The sequence below is a fragment of the Panicum virgatum genome, chromosome 3K, assembly GCF_016808335.1.
Source record: "Panicum virgatum strain AP13 chromosome 3K, P.virgatum_v5, whole genome shotgun sequence".
Taxonomy (NCBI): Eukaryota; Viridiplantae; Streptophyta; class Magnoliopsida; order Poales; family Poaceae; genus Panicum; species Panicum virgatum.
This window is the reverse complement of record NC_053138.1, coordinates 6,023,528-6,044,408: the sequence shown is the minus strand read 5'-3', so window position 1 is coordinate 6,044,408 and position 20,881 is coordinate 6,023,528. Positions and strand designations below refer to the sequence as shown.

The following is a 20,881-nucleotide window of genomic DNA, read 5'->3' as shown; positions in this document are numbered from 1 at the left end:
CATTCTTCATCGATGAGTCGTGTAAATAACTTCTTCGTTTTTGCTTCTCATGCGTTGATCTGTTCAGAAGCTCCACTGGGGTCGATGTTGATTCTCATGATCATGTTCTTCCTGGGCAGGCATTGTTGTTCCAGTACATGTGTGCTAATGCTATCACGGGTAACTACTAACCAGCCAACTGGCAACTGGGTGTAATGCTTTTACCGCAAGTGAAGTTTGTGTGATTCGCTGGAGCCAGTTTGTTGGGGGAGATTGTTAGGCGGGACGGCTGATCTGTGGCGTGCTGGTGTTGCTGCTCTTTGGAAGCACGGCACGGCACATGCGACAGCTCACGGGATGGGGCATGGACGCCTGGCTTGTCTCTCGATCGCGTTTCTTACCAGGCTTGTGCCGGACTGCCGGTGGCGTCCGACGCGTGACCCTGGATGAATGAATGAAATCTTGAACGAGAGCCAACGCAGGTGAGGTGTTGGTCTTGACTCGCTGTAGGGGGACTGCACCTGTGGTTGCTGGGCCTATGCTGTATCTGACATTCTGGGTCCCATGTCATCCCTAATCCGAGTGCTTGATAGCATGTTCAGGTCGGACGTTTCGTCCCTAATCCTGTGATGATCGACACTTTTGGCTGGCTGTCCACTCTGATCTGGCAAGTGGAACTATTGGACCTGTTGTCTGTCTAGCGGTGGTGCAGACGGGGAATGAAGCTGGCACGCTTCTTACTTGGGCGTCATCTCCTTCTTCGGCCATTCTCTGAATAAATTTCTTCCTTCCAACAGCACACTCATTTACGAAATGAGCCTTGCTGAATTCAAGAGAATTGTCTCGTGGCGCACAATTCTTGTACCCAGTACCTTGGATAGTTCGATGGCAACTCTGAAGTCTGCGCTGAACACTCTGGGTGTAGTTTGTCTTCTAGATCCTACAGATGTTAATCAAGTCCAAATGAATTTGGAAGTAAGACTCAGTAAAATCTAACTGGTGGTGCGTGCAGGAAGATGAGTAGACGGTGATACTCCATTTGATCACATTCAGCCTCGTGGGCGTCAGTACATGCATGTCTTGGAATACAGTGCGGGACACTCATACACACGTGCTAGGGGTTGTTTGGATGCAAGGACTAAACTTTAGACCATGTCACATCTAAATTTTTTTTAGTATTTAGAAGTATTAAATGAAGTCTAATTACAAAACTAATTGCAGAAATCTGGGCTAAACTGCGAGACGAATCTAATAAAGTATACTAATATATGTTCAACACCGTGTTCATTCGCGTCTCCACCTTGTCAGAACATGAGCCCACTTGGCCCCTCAGACAAAGTGTGGACGCCGATGAGTAGCTTCATCATCAGCACCCGAAGAAGCTGCGTTTGCTTTCCGTGGCAGCTCGTCGCCTGCGGCGGCAGCTAGGTGGCCATCAGCACGTTGTTTACATGGCAATACCGCCTCGCATTATTTCAGAGACACAGAGCACAACGTCCTTCTGCAGTGTATCCACCACAAGTGGGAACCCAAGTTGGTAGTGCCCGTGCTTGTCCAGAGCAGAGCGCACACACAGCTCACCGGATTTGACCAGCAGCGTCGTCGCCGAGTCGCGCGTTCTCTGCAACCTCCTCCTTTCCTTTCTATACATCCCCTTCTTCCTTCTCCGATCAGCACAAACACGTCCATCCATGATCCATCGTCACTCATACCACTTCCGATCTTGTTTGCCCATGAATCCCCTGCACATACCACTCGGCCTTCTTCTCCTTGCTTCGTTGCAAGCTCCAGCTCCCGCTGCAGGCGCGACAACCGATACTCTCGCGGCAGGCCAGGTGCTCGCCGTCGGCGACAGGCTCGTCTCCAGCAACGGCAAGTTCGCGCTCGGCTTCTTCCAGCCAACAGCCGCCGCCATCATCAGTAAGTCCGGCAACACCACCTCCCCAAGCTGGTACCTCGGCATATGGTTCAACAGCATCTCAGTTTTCACGACCGTTTGGGTCGCCAACAGAGAGCAGCCAATCGCTGACCCCAAGCTAACGCAGCTGAAGATCTCGAGCGACGGCAACCTCGCCATCGTGAGCCATGGCAGTCCTGAATCCATAGTCTGGTCCACTCACATTGTTCCCAACAGGACAACAGGAGCCGGCGGCACGAACGCCACCAGCGCCGTTCTCCTGGACACTGGGAACCTCGCCCTCGTAGAAACCCCATCATCCAATGCCACCTTGTGGCAGAGCTTCGACTACCCGACCGACGTCGTGCTCCCGGGCGCCAAGTTCGGCCGGAACAAGCTCACCGGCTTCAGCCGTCAGGCCGTCACGAGGAAGAGCCTCGTCGATCCGGGCCTCGGCTCCTACTCCGTCGAGATCGACACCAGCGGGGTGGTCCTCAAGCACCGCAACCCGTCTGTGGTGTACTGGCGCTGGGCGTCCGGAGCGTCGACACTGAAGCTCATACCAATACTGAAGACCATGCTGCAGTCGAATCCACGGACCAAAGGCTTGATTGACCCCACATACGTCGACGACGACGCAGAGGAGTACTACATGTACACTTCACTGGATGACTCGTCCTTGACATTCGTCTCGCTGGACATCTCCGGCCAGATCAAGATGAATGTTTGGTCACAAGCTGAACAGTCCTGGCAAGCCATATTTGCCCAACCTGCCGATCCCTGCACTCCGTATGCGACCTGCGGACCATTCACGACTTGCAACGGCACCTCCCGTCCATTCTGTGACTGTATGGAGAGCTTCTCCCTGAAGTCACCGCAGGATTGGGCGCTTGATGATCGAACAGGAGGCTGCACCAGAAACACTCGGTTAGATTGCACTAGTAGTGAGAAGAACACAGCAAGATCAACAGATGTTTTCAACCCCATTGCTCATGTTACACTGCCCTACAACCCCCAAAGCATAGATGGTGCGACCAATCAGAGCAAATGTGAAGAAGCTTGCCTCAGTTCCTGCTCCTGCACTGCTTATTCCTACAACAGTAGCAGATGCTCCGTCTGGCATGGGGAGTTGTTTAGTGTAAATAAGAATGATGGCATCGACAATAATTCCGAAGATGTTCTTTATCTTCGCCTTGCCGCCAATGATTCGCCAAGTCTGACAAGAAACAAAGGAAAATCAAGCATTGGAGTTGTTATTGCAGCAAGCATAATTGGTTTTGTGTTACTAATCCTCATGCTGTTGTTCATGATTTGGAGAAAAAAATTCAAGTGGTGTGGCACGCCATCGTACGACAGTCGAGGTGATGGTGGAATTATAGCCTTTAGATACACTGATTTAGGTCATGCTACTAAAAATTTCTCGGAAAAGCTTGGAGCAGGTGGTTTTGGCTGTGTATTCAAGGGAGCACTAAGTGACTCGACTGCTATAGCAGTGAAAAGGCTTGATGGTGCCCGTCAGGGAGAAAAGCAATTCAGGGCTGAGGTGAGTTCACTTGGGCTGATCCAACATATCAACCTAGTCAAATTGATTGGTTTCTGCTGTGAAGGTGATAAGAGGCTACTTGTGTATGAACACATGTCAAATGGCTCTCTCGATGCCCATCTATTTCGGGGCAATGCTGCTGCCCTAAATTGGAACACCAGGTATCAAATAGTCCTAGGAGTTGCTAGAGGACTGTCCTACTTGCATCAGAGTTGCCGAGAATGCATCATACACTGTGATATTAAACCACAAAACATACTTCTGGATGGATCATTTGTTCCCAAAATTGCAGACTTTGGAATGGCAGCATTTGTAGGAAGGGACTTTAGCCGAGTTCTGACTACATTCAGAGGAACTGCAGGGTACCTTGCCCCCGAGTGGCTTGGGGGAGTAGCTATTACATCGAAAGTTGATGTTTACAGCTTTGGTATGGTACTGTTGGAAATCATATCAGGTAGGAGAAATTCACCTGAAGCATATAGTAGCGGCAATTATCAAATTGAATATTTCCCTGTGCAAGCTATCACCAAGCTTCAGGAGGGAGATGTGCAAAGTCTGGTGGATCCACATTTACATGGTGACTTCAATTTGGAAGAGGATGAAAGGGTTTGCAAAGTAGCATATTGGTGCATCCAAGATAACGAGCTTCATCGGCCAACAATGGGTGAAGTGGTCCGTGTTCTTGAGGGTCTACAGGAGATTGATATGCCCCCAGCGCCAAGGCTGCTTGCAGCTATCACGCAAGGGCCTGGATCTGTCACAGAAGGCTCTGATGCATCTTTGGTGTAATAATTCATAAATACTCTGTAGTTGATGCTACAAAATTTTGTTTTAGCAAATTTTAATGCTCAAATTCTGAACAGAGGAAGTCTGCAATCGCTAAACCATATGGGTTCTTGTGTTCCCTTGTTCTCTTATTTTACAATTTAATGATCGAATATGGTATGGAAGCATTGTACTCCTCCCTAACATTTTCAACTGGAGTAGCAAACTAGGAAGACTCAGATGTGTGTGGGATTCATATAGTTGACATACCAGTACTTACTGCCTAAATTAGAGATAAGCCACCACTAAGTTAGGTTGTCCAATATATGCTGCTACTGAGGATAACATGTTATCTTACCTAAGAGATCCAACTGTGCCTAAACAGCAACAACATTAACGAAGGATGAGAAATAAAATGCTCTATTCACTGGTCATAAATTTATCAAATGCAGGGATACTGACATTAAGTCACAGCAGGAATTTAACATTGACATGTTGCGATAATTATCAGTTACAGCCCTATGCACCAACAGGAACATGCTCAATCAAGAATTTGATGCAACTATGTAGTACAGAATAAGCACAGATTCACAATCACGAATACAGAGCAACAACTATCTGAATATTCAACAATAAAACATAAATACTATAGTAAAATGACGAGGGAGAGAACCAATTGAACAAATTGAGGAGCAGTAGATCTTGGAAAACAACAGCAAAGGCAGAAGCCTGGGATGATATCTCTGCATAAGAGGAACAAAATTAGCACAAGCTGGCCGATAAGAAAATGCATTATCCACAGGCTATAAAGAGATACTGAAACTGAATGACAGTCATCAACTTTGAATGAGTGAGCACTCAGCGCTGCCGAGTAGAAAGTGCTTCTGGATCTTTCAGGTTGGATCCACATGCCTCTCAAGGAATTCCGTTATCACTGGAGCATCACGGAAGCAGCTGGTTTCTGGTCCGTGACTCACGATGGTCACCCATGGCCGCTGCGCCACCGGCGAGCACGCCTTCTGCTTCCGCCGCCGCTTCCCACCATGGATCTCCCGCTACCTTCCCGTCATCTCCACGAGCATACACGCCAGTGGTGGAGCCAGGATTTTGTAGTTCGGTATTCCTACTTTCTAAAAAAATCCAAGTTCACAATATCGACAATTAAAGATACAAGCTCATTTTTTTGATCTTACTTCATATTCAACAATGAACTAGTTCATATGCTAGGTGAACAACCCAATTAGTTAAGTCTAGTGCCGATTTGTACAAATTGTAATTGTTCAGTCCCAAATTTGATCATAAGTCTGCTCTTAAGTTTGCTCTGATGGGTAAAGGAGCATTTCAATGTTCAAACTACACATAATTAGCTAAATACGCCACTTCTATCAAAATTTGGTACCTATAGCTTGTTCAGATCATAAGCTGCTATATATGATTGCCACGGACTGAACCATATTATCTCAGGGTAATCAACAGATGGCGTCATGATGCCTAAAGCCTCGGCAAGTCAGCATGTTCTACCGCGGGTGCAGCCACACCACCGTCCCTAGCAGAACCAGGATGGTCGTACAAGAACGCGTGTGAGATAGATTGAATTGATACATGGACAGAGAGATGATTTGTGGGCGACGGGACCTCTAAAGATCGTATTTGGCTAATTTCTAACCTAGAGAACAGAGAATATGGCCTAATATAAGATATACATATATGCATACTTCAAATGTACATGATTGTTTGGGGAAAAAGATAGGTATTCCTAGGAATACCCAGGCATCCACCTAGCTCCGCCCATGACACGCGCGCGCGGCGCCGGCACTCTGCGGACCCTCATCTGTCACGGCGCTACTCCGAACTAGCGTTGCCAGCGCCCTGCGGCCGGTCACCGCCCAGCGGCTGCAGGTGCCGTGGCTGTGCGACGGTCAGCCGTGGTTGCTGCGCCACCCGCCCACTTCCGCCGGCTCCGCGGCGGACGCAGCCACCGCAGCAAGGGGTGGACGGTGTTCGGTTTGCCGATCGGGGGTGGACGGTTTTTCATTTACCGTCCGCCCCAGGGTACCTGGAGCCGTCCGATCCGTATTTCGCGGTCGAGATTGGAAGCGCGGAAACTTGGCTGCGGCTGGAGGGAGGCCGGACATGCCGCGCGCTGATGTCGCCGAGGGGCATGGACTCCGCGCCGCCGCCCTGATCACGACATGCACCTGCCATGGCCACCCTCCGGGAAGCTCGGAGGGTGCCACCGGACGCCGGCTGCCAGCGATGAACGCGGCTCGGTGCCGGTGTAAGGATCGATGGACCAAGAGGGGGGGGGTGAATTGGGCCTTTTTCAAATTCTAAAGCAAGGTAAAGCAACCTTAACCTATGCAATACTAGTAGGGCACCAATTCACCAACCGGATAACTAAACTACCTACACAAGCTAAGAGTGATAAAAACAAAGTAAAGCCTAGCAAGGTAGAGCTAAGTTATGATCTCTAAGTCAAGCTCATGAGTAAATTGCATGAAAGAAAATGCTTGAATAAAGAGAGTGGACAAGAGACGACCGGATTTTTTCCCGTGGTGTCGATGTGTTGGCACACACCCCTAGTCCACGTTGTGACACTCACTAAGAGTCTTGTCACCTCCCATGTCACCGAGACTTGGGCGCTCACTAAGAGTCTCCGTTCACCATCCCGGCGTGGTGGTGCTCAAGCCACGTACAATCTTCTTCTCCGGGCTCCCACAATCCTTGGCAAGCTCCGCGAGAAACACCCCGATCACCAAGATCGCCTAGGTGATGCCAATCACCAAGAGTAACAAGCTAAGGCCTTCACTTGAGCAAGAACCGATCACCAAGAACGGATGCACACTAGCTTCTCTCTACTCAAGTCCTTAATCTTGCTTCTTGATTGATTGAATGCACAAGTATGTGAATGATGAAGCTCAAGGTGGCTCTTGACTATGGTATGAGTGTTTGGATGTTGCCTGGTGTCAAGAGTGGGCGAAATGACCCATTGGAGGGGTATATATAGGCAGCTCACACAAATAGAGCCGTTGGAGAAAAGCTGCCAGAAAACTGCGTAGCGCCGGTTAATCCGACGTACCCCCCATTGTCATCGTCGGTTTAACCGGTGAATGTAAACTGCCTCTTCTGAAAACTAGCCGTTACAACTGGGGCAGATTAACCGACGTAGCATCGGTTTAACCGGTGAGTGTAGTTGTCCACTGAACCACTGAAAAACCAAGTCTCTGGACAACTGCACCGACGTTAACTCAAACCTATCGTCGGTTTAACCGGTGAGTACAACTTTTGAATTCCTCTGAAAAAACCATCTCACTGGTCAATTGCACCGACGTCTTGATTCAAACAGCGTCGGTTAATCCGGTGAATAGATCTTGAATTGCCCTGGAAAAACCAACTCTGGACTAATGCACCGACGTTAAATTCAAACACGTCGGTTTAACCGGTGTATTGAATTTGTCCAGACTCTGCTGACTTCGTTTAACCGACGTATAGAAAATTGAGAGCGTCGGTTAAACCGGTGTATAGACTTTTTCTGATTTTGTCTTTTCTGATTTGAGTCTTGAATGAAATCCAAATATTCTTGAGATATAGTTTGAGAACCACTTATTTGAACTTCTAGAAACCTGAGTGACCATAGTGTGCATCCATTTTCAAATGATCATGTCCATGCTCAAGTTACTTAGCCTTAACCCCTCTTAATAGTGCGATCACTATAAAACTATAAAACCTATACTAACCTAAGTGTCCTTCTCAACCTTGTGACACTTAGGACTAGAAAGATCCTTAGCCTTGACATATATAAGTTGAAAACCGAGATCGCCTTTTAGAATAACCGAAATTGAGGGGCCTCTTTTGACATATGACCAAATGAGCGATAAAGATCTTTTAAGCTGCACAAACTCATTAGTCACAATAATGGTTGTCATTAATCACCGAAACATACCTTGAGGGCCTAGATGCTTACAATCTCCCCCTTTTTGGTGATTGATGACAACACAAACATAAGTAACGAGAGAGCGAGAAAGATAAAGCAGGATAAACACAAGCAAACTCGAAAAGAAGGACCAAAGAGCTCAACGGCTCAAACGAAATCCATAGATATGTCTCAAAGAACGGCATACTCAAGCGACAAAAGTACATATCCATGAATTAACACCAAATGAGATACAAAGAATCAAAGTCCTGATAACTACGAGCTCTCTCTAGCTCTACCCTCCCCCTAACTCTGGTGCTCCCCCTAACACCTCTCCCCCTTTGGCATCAAAGCACCAAAAGGCGAGCTACGGGTCGTGCTGTCGTGGTACGGCGACGAAGCGGTCCGGGTCGTCGTCGTCGGACGGAGAACTCTCACCCTCGGTGACAGACGGAAGCTGCTGGTCTGGGTCTGAGCTCACTGGGGGAGTAACTGTCGTGGAGGCTCTCGTGCTGGCACTGCCTGGTAGAGGATCCGTAGAAGTCGTAACCAGGTCAGCAGAAGAAGTATCAATACCTGAAGAGGTGACTGCTGAGGCTGCCGGCTGCGTCGACTGTGGAAGCAGGGACTCCTCTACTGCTCCTCCCCCTGAAGGTGCTGCCTGAAGTGAGGAGGGGAGGGCGACCGACTGAACCGCTGACGGTGAGTCCTGAAAGAGTGTGGTCGCCGGCAGTGGTGAAAAGAGCGGACGACCGGCAGACCCAAAGAGTGCTGACATCGAGAATGTGGTCTCCGGTGTCGCTGAGGTAGCTGGAGCTGCAGTAGGAGCTGGAGGAGGGGGAGCTGGTGTGACGGCAAGCTGAGGTGCTCCAACACCCTGAAGGCCTGGCTGTCCTGGCTGCTGCGGGGCGAGTCCGGTGTGAGAGTAAAGCTATGAGATCATCCCGAACATCGCCATCATGCCCTGCTGCATCTGCTGGAACTGTGCGTCTGTCCTCTGTGAAACTCTGTCAATGAGGCCGACAAAACGCTCCTCGGTCGCAGCCCGCTCTCGGGCGGCCTCTCTCTGTATAGCAGCAATCTGGGCCTCATGGGCTCTCCTGGCCTCCTCCTGAGCAAGCCTGTCCTCTCTCTGCTGGGTCACGAGCTGCTGTAGCAGTGAAGTGAGCTCGGACGGCTGAGTCACCTGAGACTCAGAGACTGTAGCAGCTGCTGAAGTCGGAGGTGCTGGCTGTCCTGAACCTCCTGCCTCGTGATCGTGACTGGCTGGGGCAGCTGAAGGAAAGTACTCAACGTCGTCGGAGGAGTCTGACTCAAGCTCAGACCAGTGAATCTCATCATCTCCCCCGGGAAGCTGTGCCTCTGCTGCTAGGAGTGCCTCATCCTCCTCTGCCACTCGTGCCTGAACCTCCGGTGACAGTCGAGCCATCGCTGCTCTATCTGCGTGTCTGCCCCTCCTCCTGTCCTGTGGAGCCGTGGGTCGGTAGACAGGGAACCTGGGAGCCTCGTCGTGACGGTAAGGGGCACTGATGGGTGACTCTGCTGGCACTATCATAGAGCATATGTAACTGATCCAGTGCGCATAGGGAAACTGTCGCACCACACCCATCCCATCAGTGATCACATCCTCGATCTCAGCCAAAATAAAGTCAACTATGTCAAAGGGCTCGTGAGTGAGGATGTGTAGAAGCAGGAGCTGCTGCAGTCCCGTAAACCCCTCTGGGTAGCCACTCCTCGGTAACAGAGTCCTCCGGAGTGCCATGTGAACAGCGTAAGCCTCTGGGGTCAGCAAGCTCGGCACTCTGGCGTAAGAGGCTGGGAACGGCTGGCGGAAGCACTGAGTGATCGCCTCGTGAGAAGGAGCAATCCCGCCAACCATCGCCCTGCGGGGTGGATCTGAGTCCCCGTAAACCCTCTCGTGCAGCGAGACGTCGACCAGGTCAACTCCAAGAATACCAGCAATGGTCGCCCTCGACAAACCAAAGTCCTGCCCTCCAAACATGAAGTGTACGGCTCTGCGCTCGGGGGCTATCCAAGCTGTAGCGTAGAACACTCTGACCCAGTCCTCGATATAACGGTTCTGTTCCATCTCTAGCAGTCTAGGCAGACCTCTGAAGTGAGCAAAGTGTGCTCTCACATCTGCTCCCCCTGCGGCTGTCCTCAGTGAGACCCAGTCAAGAACCCTGTGCTGAAAGATCCGGTGGCCCCGCCTCTGGTAGGTCTCGTAGAAACTGGCCTGTAGCAAAGTCCAGAACCTCCTGTCGACTCTGCTGTCTCGGGTCACCGGGAACCAGACCTCCTCGTCAACACTCCACCTGAGCCTCTTGACCTTGGCCGCATTGGCTCGGGTCAAGTTCTGGAGCAGCACACCTGGCTCCAGACGCACAACAGTGTCCATACGGAACACTGCGCGCTCGGCCTCTAGGGCCTCGGCTCTACGAGCTGCTGCTGCTGCAGCTGTGGACCTGCGAGGCTCCTGTGGCTGGTGACCTCCTCGCGTCCTCGGTCCAGTGCGACGCTCGGTCGCTGGTGAAGTCTCTGCTGCTGGGGATGTCTGCCGAGTGCGGCCAGACCGTCGTAGAGTCGGTGACTCCTGTGTGCTCTGCCCCTGAGACTGCTCGGACTGCTCTGCCCCTGAATCTGAATCTGCAGCTGTATCTGACTGATCTGACTCTGCTGCTGCTGCTGTCGCGGCTCTGGTGGCCCTGGCACCTCTGACTCTACCCATGCCCCTGCCTCTGCCTCTGCCTCTGGGGTCCTCCCTGATCTGGAACGGACGAGCGCGGCCTGATGCCTGCTCCTCGGCGGCCTTGGCCACCATCTCGGCCTTCTCGGCCTCCTTCTCTGCACGAGTCCGCTTGCGAGCGGGCTTCTCGACCACAACTTCCTTCCCTTTCCTCTTCTCGCGACCCATCTCGACTGACGGTGAGCGAAACACAAACGCGGCGCGAAAGAAGCAGCCCAGGCAAATCGTCGAGCACCTGGTGAGCGCAGATCGGCTGCGGCTGCGGCGTGGAGGTGCGGCTGCGTGGGCGGCAAGGCGTGTGGGAGCGGCGGCGTGGCTGCGAAAATGGTGGTGGCGGCGTGAGTTCACGGCGGTTGGCGACCGTGGCGGCGAGCAGCGGCGTGGGTTGTGCAGGTGCGCGCGGGCGGCGCTGGGTGAGCGTGAGGGTGCGCGGCGGCGGCTAGGAGTGACGGCGCACGGCGGCGGCAAGGTGGAACGGTGGTGGCAGCGCGGGCGCACGGCGGCGGTGGAGAGACGGCGGCGGCGCGAAGGGAAGGCGGCGGCGGCTCGAAGATGGATGCGGGCGAAACAGAGGAAAGAGAGGCGGCGGCTCGAGCACGACTCATATATGACAGGTGGGACCCGCGATTTTCCTTTACACCGGTTGATCCGACGCGTAGGGTTTGAACGCCGGTTGATTGCGTCGGTGTAGTTCACCCGAGATTCTACCAGATCTGTTTTTGAACGCCGGTTGAACCGATGCTGTCAAAAATGAACTCGTCGGTTGATTGATCAAAACACCGGTTGATTGCTAGGTCTGATTTGCATTTATGATCACCGATTGATCCGATGCACTGACTTTTGAATACGCCGGTTGAACGCCTGAAAACTTGACTGAGCTGAGACAAACTTAGTAACGCCGGTTAAACCGATGATGATGCTCCATTGAACGTCGGTTTAACCGGTGAAGCCAAAAACCCCACACTCAGCTCACTCTTCTATGCTAAGTCCAATAAACTTATAAAATTCAAATAAACTCAAGTTAATGGACTTGCATAGGCGACTTTACCCCTCAAAATAAATAGGATAGCACACTTGCTTAAATAAATTTCTTTTTAAACACAAGGAAAAGCCGCAAGAGAGACAAAGCGCCAAATAAAATGTATGAGCCATGTCATAGGAATATTGAAGATAGAAAGCTTCAAACTCATCATGACATTGCTCACTAGGCAATAACGCACCTAACACTTTGCTCTTTTCACTTTTCATGAATTAAGATCTTGTATATGAAAACAAGTCTCATTTTCATCAAGTGATCTCCTTTGTGACCCTTACGCATGCAATGATGATGCAAACTACAACCACATGCGAAAGTATAATAAACATGAAGTGCACACCTATATGACAAGAAATGCATAACAAGAAATTAAGATCTACTTGTCAAGTTTGAACCCACGGGAAGCTTCTTCATGATGAGCCTTTTTACAAGCCTAGAGGAAAACAAGTGGACCACCACCTCTAGCTAAACCCTTGCTCATCACTATCTTACCATGGTTAGACAAGTGTCCTATATGTATGCATTTTTTCTATATGACATGGCAACTTACATGACGTTTGCCGCATCTAACACATTGAGCTCATTTCTTAGCCTAACAAAGGTACTCTCGTCTAGAGGTTTTGTGAATATATCCGCCAATTGCTCCTCGGATCTCACACCTTGAAGGGAAATGTCCCCCTTGGCTTCGTGATCACGCAAGAAGTGATGGCGAATATCAATGTGCTTTGTGCGAGAGTGTTGAACTGGATTCTTGGCAATTTTTACGGCACTTTCATTGTCACAAAGGAGTGGGATCCTATCTAGTTTCACACCAAAGTCCAAAAGGGTTTGCTTCATATATAGGATTTGGGCACAACATGCACCGGCCGCTATATATTCCGCTGCCGCGGTGGACAAAGCCACGGAATTTTGCTTCTTACTCGACCAAGAAACTAGAGAACGCCCAAGCAAGTGGCAACCCCCGGAGGTACTCTTGCGATCCACACGGCTTCCGGCAAAATCCGAATCCGAGTATCCCAAGAGATCTAAACTAGCGCCTTTGGGGTACCACAAGCCTATGCTAGGAGTGTGCTTGAGATACCGAAGGATCCTATTCACAGCCGAAAGGTGTGACTCCTTTGGGTTAGCTTGAAAGCGGGCACACAAGCACACACTAAACATTATATCGGGCCTAGATGCGGTAAGGTAAAGCAAAGACCCTATCATAGAACGATAGAGGGATTGATCAATCGGTTTACCGTCCACATCCAAGTCGAGATGCCCATTTGTTGCCATGGGTGTCTTGATTGGCTTGCACTCATCCATCTTGAACTTCTTCAAGATATCTTTGGTATACTTTTCTTGATGGATGAATGTCCCTTCCTTCATTTGTTTGACTTGAAAACCAAGGAAGAAGGTCAATTCGCCAATCATGGACATCTCAAATTCCCTAGACATCATGGTAGCAAACTCATGGCTTAGCAAATCATTAGTTGAGCCAAAAATAATATCGTCAACATAAATTTGACAAATGAAAAGATCCCCGTTGACGTCTTTTGTGAACAACGTGGTGTCCACCCTCCCGATCTTGAAGCCTTGCATGATTAGGAAGTCACGAAGCCTCTCATACCAAGCCCTTGGAGCTTGTTTGAGCCCATAGAGTGCCTTGTGCAACCTATAAACATGGTTAGGATTCCTCGGATCTTCAAACCCGGGAGGTTGCTCAACATAAACAAGTTCGTTAATAACGCCATTTAAGAATGCACTTTTCACATCCATTTGATACAACTTAATGTTATGATGTGAAGAGTAAGCAAGAAGGATACGGATAGCTTCAAGTCTTGCGACCGGAGCAAAAGTTTCACCAAAATCCAAACCTTCGACTTGAGAAAACCCTTTTGCCACAAGTCTTGCTTTGTTGCGTACCACCACCCCATGTTCATCTTGCTTGTTCCGAAAGACCCACTTGGTGCCGATGATGTTCTTGTCTTTTGGAGGAGCTTCGAGGACCCAAACTTCATTGCGGGTGAAGTTGTTCAACTCATCTTGCATGGCCATCACCCAATCCGAGTCCTCAAGCGCTTCCTCTATGCTAGTGGGTTCAATACAAGAAACAAACGAGTGATGTTCGCAAAATGAAGCATGCTTAGAGCGAGTTCTTACTCCCTTTGATGGACTACCAATGATTTGACCAATTGGATGATCCTTGGAGATGCGACCATGCTTTACTAGCGGTACTTGCGTGGATGCTTGTTGGGGTGGATCATGGGTGACTTGTGCTTGTGGTGGAACGTTTTGCTCTTCTTGTTCTTGAACTTGGGTTGTTGGTGTTGGCACTTCTTCTTGAGATTGTGTATCATCTTTTTCTTGATCTTTATCCACTTGGGGCGCCGTGGAGGTGCTTGGTGTAGATGAGGAAGGTCCTCCCCCTTGATCATTGTCTTCATGCAACTCTTCCGGCTTGATATCCCCAATGGACATCTTCTTCAAAGCTACATCGATCTCCTCATCACCTATATTTTCATAGCCAACAACCTCCTCTTGGGAGCCATTAGATTCATCAAACTCCACATCACATGTTTCTTCAACTAACCCGGAGGTTTGATTGAATACTCTATATGCTTTGGAGTTTGATGCATAACCAAGAAAGAAACCCTCATCACATCTACTTTCAAACTTACCGAGCCTTTTCTTCTTATAGATGAAGCACTTGCAACCAAAGACTCGAAAGTATGATATATTTGGTTTCTTCCCGGTGATGAGCTCATATGGAGTTTTCTTGAGGAGTCGGTGAGGATATACTCGGTTGGATGCATGACACGCCGTGTTGATTGCTTCCGCCCAAAACTTCTCGGACGTGCCATAATCATCCAACATTGCTCTAGCTAGGGTGATGAGAGTCTTGTTCTTTCTTTCCACCACTCCATTTTGTTGAGGCGTGTAGGTGGCGGAAAACTCATGCTTGATGCCCTCTTCATCGCACCATTCTTCAATCTTCATGTTCTTGAACTCGGTGCCGTTGTCACTCCGGATCTTCACAATTGGGGAGTTGTACTCCCTTTGAGCTCTTCTTGCAAATGTCTTGAAGAGTTCCGGAGTTTCACCCTTATCGCCTAGAAACATAACCCAAGTGTAACGTGAAAAATCATCAACAATTACTAGGCAATAGAGGTTACCACCAATGCTCTTGTATGTAGTTGGACCAAAGAGATCCATGTGAAGTAGCTCGAGCGGCTTGGAGGTAGACAACATTGTCTTGATGGGATGATGTGTTGCAACTTGCTTCCCGGCTTGACATGCTTTACATAGCTTGTTCTTGTCAAAGGTGACGTCCTTCAAGCCGGTGATCATCCCTCTCTTGTGGGCTTTCTTGAGGTTGCTCATGCCAATATGAGCAATTCTTCTATGCCAAAGCCACCCAAGAGAAGACTTGGTGAAGAGGCATGTCATGGTGCTTGTTTGCTTTGAAGAGAAATCCACTAAGTAAATGTTGCCATGCCTAAACCCCGTGAATACCAATGACTTGTCTTTTTCATGAGTTACTACAACACCATTCTTGTCAAAGGCACACGTTAGTCCAAGATCACACAATTGAGCAATTGAAATAAGATTAAAACTAAGTGCTTCTACAAACAAAACATTAGAAATAGATAAATCTTTAGAAATTGCTATTCTACCCAAACCTAAAACCTTTCCCCTTGAGTTATCACCATAGGTGACATGTTCATGATCGCCGGGGTCTTCAAGGGAGGTGAACATGCTATCATTGCCGGTCATATGTTGAGAGCAACCGCTATCAAGTACCCAATGTTTTCCACCGGCTTTGTAGTTCACCTACACACATGAGAATTCACTTTTGAGTTTTAGGAACCCAAACAAGCTTTGGGCCTTGCACATGTGTGACAAGAGCTTTTGGGACCCAAAGTTGCTTGGGGAGCTTTTTCTTTGACTCCTTAGTGAGTTTGCCAATGAATTTGGCCTTCACCTTGCCCTTCACTTTACTCAAGAGAAAATGGTTATTTTCAAACATTGATGAGTAATTCTTAGGTAAAGTGGGAAGAGGACGTGATGGTAGGGTGCACTCCCTAGTGTGGTGCCCGGTGACTTGGCAATGTTGGCAATATGATCCAACTTCCTTGATGAAGCTAATCTTGATCTCCGGAGAAGGAGTAGTGCCTTGATTTGGCTCCGGAAATGAACCAAGACCTCTCTTGCCATAGTCACGTGCATTGTTGAAGAGAATTTTCTTGTGGATGTATTCTCCTCTTGAGAGCTTCTCCACACTACTCTTGAGGCTTGCAACTTGATCCATCAATTCCTTTTCCCTAGAAGGTGCAAACTCGGGCAAAGCATTAGTAGCATTTGCATTAATGAGTAGGTCATCACATGAAGTAGAAGCATTGACCTTCTCAATAGTTTCATGAGCAAAGTTCTCAAGACTTGGGTCAATTGCTTCATAGGCAAATTCAAGTTCTTGATACTTGTGAGCCAACTCCCTATGCTCTTGTTTAAGCTTTTTGTGGCTCTCTTCAACTTGCTTAGCAAGTACAACTCCCTACGCGGGCTGGCGTGCAGGGGGTGATCGGCGACTTGCTACTGCCGTCGCGCTCCGCCGCCGCGTTGCTCCGGGCCGGGACGTGGTCGACGGCCACCATCTTCCTCTGGTGCTGCATCTCATCTGATTAGTGGGTCACTGTCAGGTTTCTTGTTCGTGGTATGCTGACAAGAGTGTCTCCGTAGGGCTAATAATGGATGTTCCATCATGTTTTGCTTTGGCCATTGTGTGGCCTTGTTTAGGCTCTGGTGCTGGTAGTTCTGCAGCTCTGTTGCCTGCTGTGGTGAAGTGATGATGGGCGTGCTCGGTGTTCAGGCGCTGTAGTCCTTGCTGCAGGAGCAGCGCACCACAGTGGATGTGTACATTTTGTTGGCAGTAGTGTCACGACTTTCAACGAAATGAGTACGATACCCACACAGTTCAGATCGCAAACACACAGTGGATACTACAGCCCCAACATTCAGATCTTAACCGCAGCGTTGGGAGTTCCCTTGCTGAGATTTCTGCGCTCAAACAATGTCCCACTTGCTGAGATTTCTGTGCTCAATCCATGCAGGCAGGTCTCCTAGATCAGGGTTGCTGCTAACAATCTCGTTAAGCAGCCAATCTAAAGTCTGCACTTGCAAATTGCAAAACGATGTATTGTCTGGTATTCAGAAAAGGAATGCGTGATGCTGCAACTGCAATGCACCAATGCATAAGACAATCTGAAGTCTGAACATGTGAAAAATTCTGCAGTTAGCGCTGCCCGATTTGATCCATCGGCCCTGCCTCCTGCGTTGCAAATTGGCACTAGGAGGCAGCTTAATACGATTCTTGCACCAAAAGGTGCGCAGGAGCATGGCCACGTCACGGCCAGCTACCAGCCGTCGGGTCGGCCGGACGGACATCTACTCGGATTTTTTTTCTCAAAAAGGTTCTTCTATTTAGTAGAAATCAACCTCCAGTCTAAGGAAGCACATAATGTTTTCATAAAGCCCTCGAACTTCACTTGAATCAAACCTGCGATCCATCGGTATCTACAGTAGATCTCATGCACCTCCCTCCTTTGTGCGAGCGGCGACGCTACGGCGGGCCGCCCGCGCCAGCGCAGTGCGCCAAGCTACTCACGGACCACCGCACAGAAGAAGCTGCACTGTCGAGCTGTACGCCGGTCAGCCGCACCGAGCCAGCGCGTCACCGCGCCTCATGTCGGGCCATATGGTCATCCTTCTTTCTGAGCAAGCTTTTCAACAGCTTCTATCACTAGAAAATCTTCTGCTACCCCTTATTCAGGTCCAAGTTCGCATAGGTGTCATGGTATATATTTTGGGCATTTCATTATCGCCACGCTATTGTTTAAGTAGTATATTATTCAGGGTATCAAAATGGAGCTACCACATTTATTGTTGTATTTTATTGAGGTGAAAGTAGGGGTATAATAATTTATTAGGGAGGACAGAGTACAATTAGTTGGAAACTTAATGTATTTGCAATCATGTTGCAATTAATAGACGTGTTATTTTTTTCAAGGAAGTAGTGGTTATATTAAAATATGACCCATTATTATGGAGGTAGCACGAGAAGTCATAGAAAAATGGTGATCCAACCAATTGGTAAATGTCACATTATCAAAAACCTGTTTCCTACAACTACCTGAGACCTCGACACATCTCTTCTTGAGATGTAACTTTGCTAAAGCTCCGGCAGTGCTGCGGCTGAGCGCGCGGTGGGGGCGCGGCGGACGGCGGTTAGCGACTCTATTGCGTCTCGTCGGCGGTGGAGATGGAGGTGGCGGCGGGAGGCTGATGTGCCATCCCTGTGGTGCTCCTCTCCCTCCTCTTCTCGTCTCCGGCGGGCCCTAGTGGCGCGGCGGGGCTAGGGTTTGCTGGGGGGCTGGCTGCTGGTGGCGGCGGCGCGGCTGGTTGCTGGTGGCGGTGGTGCTCTTCAATTTGGAAGAGGCTGAAAGGGTTTGCAAAGTAGCATATTGGTGCATCCAAGATAACGAGCTTCATCGGCCAACAATGGGTGAAGTGGTCCGTGTTCTTGAGGGTCTACAGGAGATTGATATGCCCCCAGCGCCAAGGCTGCTTGCAGCTATCACGCAAGGGCCTGGATCTGTCACAGAAGGCTCTGATGCATCTTTGGTGTAATAATTCATAAATACTCTGTAGTTGATGCTACAAAATTTTGTTTTAGCAAATTTTAATGCTCAAATTCTGAACAGAGGAAGTCTGCAATCGCTAAACCATATGGGTTCTTGTGTTCCCTTGTTCTCTTATTTTACAATTTAATGATCGAATATGGTATGGAAGCATTGTACTCCTCCCTAACATTTTCAACTGGAGTAGCAAACTAGGAAGACTCAGATGTGTGTGGGATTCATATAGTTGACATACCAGTACTTACTGCCTAAATTAGAGATAAGCCACCACTAAGTTAGGTTGTCCAATATATGCTGCTACTGAGGATAACATGTTATCTTACCTAAGAGATCCAACTGTGCCTAAACAGCAACAACATTAACGAAGGATGAGAAATAAAATGCTCTATTCACTGGTCATAAATTTATCAAATGCAGGGATACTGACATTAAGTCACAGCAGGAATTTAACATTGACATGTTGCGATAATTATCAGTTACAGCCCTATGCACCAACAGGAACATGCTCAATCAAGAATTTGATGCAACTATGTAGTACAGAATAAGCACAGATTCACAATCACGAATACAGAGCAACAACTATCTGAATATTCAACAATAAAACATAAATACTATAGTAAAATGACGAGGGAGAGAACCAATTGAACAAATTGAGGAGCAGTAGATCTTGGAAAACAACAGCAAAGGCAGAAGCCTGGGATGATATCTCTGCATAAGAGGAACAAAATTAGCACAAGCTGGCCGATAAGAAAATGCATTATCCACAGGCTATAAAGAGATACTGAAACTGAATGACAGTCATCAACTTTGAATGAGTGAGCACTCAGCGCTGCCGAGTAGAAAGTGCTTCTGGATCTTTCAGGTTGGATCCACATGCCTCTCAAGGAATTCCGTTATCACTGGAGCATCACGGAAGCAGCTGGTTTCTGGTCCGTGACTCACGATGGTCACCCATGGCCGCTGCGCCACCGGCGAGCACGCCTTCTGCTTCCGCCGCCGCTTCCCACCATGGATCTCCCGCTACCTTCCCGTCATCTCCACGAGCATACACGCCAGTGGTGGAGCCAGGATTTTGTAGTTCGGTATTCCTACTTTCTAAAAAAATCCAAGTTCACAATATCGACAATTAAAGATACAAGCTCATTTTTTTTGATCTTACTTCATATTCAACAATGAACTAGTTCATATGCTAGGTGAACAACCCAATTAGTTAAGTCTAGTGCCGATTTGTACAAATTGTAATTGTTCAGTCCCAAATTTGATCATAAGTCTGCTCTTAAGTTTGCTCTGATGGGTAAAGGAGCATTTCAATGTTCAAACTACACATAATTAGCTAAATACGCCACTTCTATCAAAATTTGGTACCTATAGCTTGTTCAGATCATAAGCTGCTATATATGATTGCCACGGACTGAACCATATTATCTCAGGGTAATCAACAGATGGCGTCATGATGCCTAAAGCCTCGGCAAGTCAGCATGTTCTACCGCGGGTGCAGCCACACCACCGTCCCTAGCAGAACCAGGATGGTCGTACAAGAACGCGTGTGAGATAGATTGAATTGATACATGGACAGAGAGATGATTTGTGGGCGACGGGACCTCTAAAGATCGTATTTGGCTAATTTCTAACCTAGAGAACAGAGAATATGGCCTAATATAAGATATACATATATGCATACTTCAAATGTACATGATTGTTTGGGGAAAAAGATAGGTATTCCTAGGAATACCCAGGCATCCACCTAGCTCCGCCCATGACACGCGCGCGCGGCGCCGGCACTCTGCGGACCCTCATCTGTCACGGCGCTACTCCGAACTAGCGTTGCCAGCGCCCTGCGGCCGGTCACCGCCCAGCGGCTGCAGGTGCCGTGGCTGTGCGACGGTCAGCCGTGGTTGCTGCGCCACCCGCCCACTTCCGCCGGCTCCGCGGCGGACGCAGCCACCGCAGCAAGGGGTGGACGGTGTTCGGTTTGCCGATCGGGGGTGGACGGTTTTTCATTTACCGTCCGCCCCAGGGTACCTGGAGCCGTCCGATCCGTATTTCGCGGTCGAGATTGGAAGCGCGGAAACTTGGCTGCGGCTGGAGGGAGGCCGGACATGCCGCGCGCTGATGTCGCCGAGGGGCATGGACTCCGCGCCGCCGCCCTGATCACGACATGCACCTGCCATGGCCACCCTCCGGGAAGCTCGGAGGGTGCCACCGGACGCCGGCTGCCAGCGATGAACGCGGCTCGGTGCCGGCGTGCGGGGCGGGCAGGAGGACGCGGTGGCGATGGGAGGAGGGCCAGCCAGAGCGCTGGGAAGCCCGAGCTGGAGGAGGAGA

At 49.2% G+C, this 20,881-nt stretch overlaps 1 protein-coding gene across 1 annotated transcript; it reads left to right on the top strand.

The window, feature by feature from the left end:
- Positions 1-1,519: 1,519 nt before the first annotated feature.
- LOC120697085 (G-type lectin S-receptor-like serine/threonine-protein kinase At2g19130) lies at positions 1,520-18,673 on the top strand. Its single transcript, XM_039980218.1, has 2 exons — positions 1,520-4,016; positions 18,354-18,673. The coding sequence occupies exons 1-2, from the start codon at positions 1,671-1,673 to the stop codon at positions 18,543-18,545; spliced, it is 2,538 nt and encodes an 845-aa protein (XP_039836152.1). The 5' UTR covers positions 1,520-1,670; the 3' UTR covers positions 18,546-18,673.
- The last annotated feature ends 2,208 nt before the right edge of the window (positions 18,674-20,881 follow it).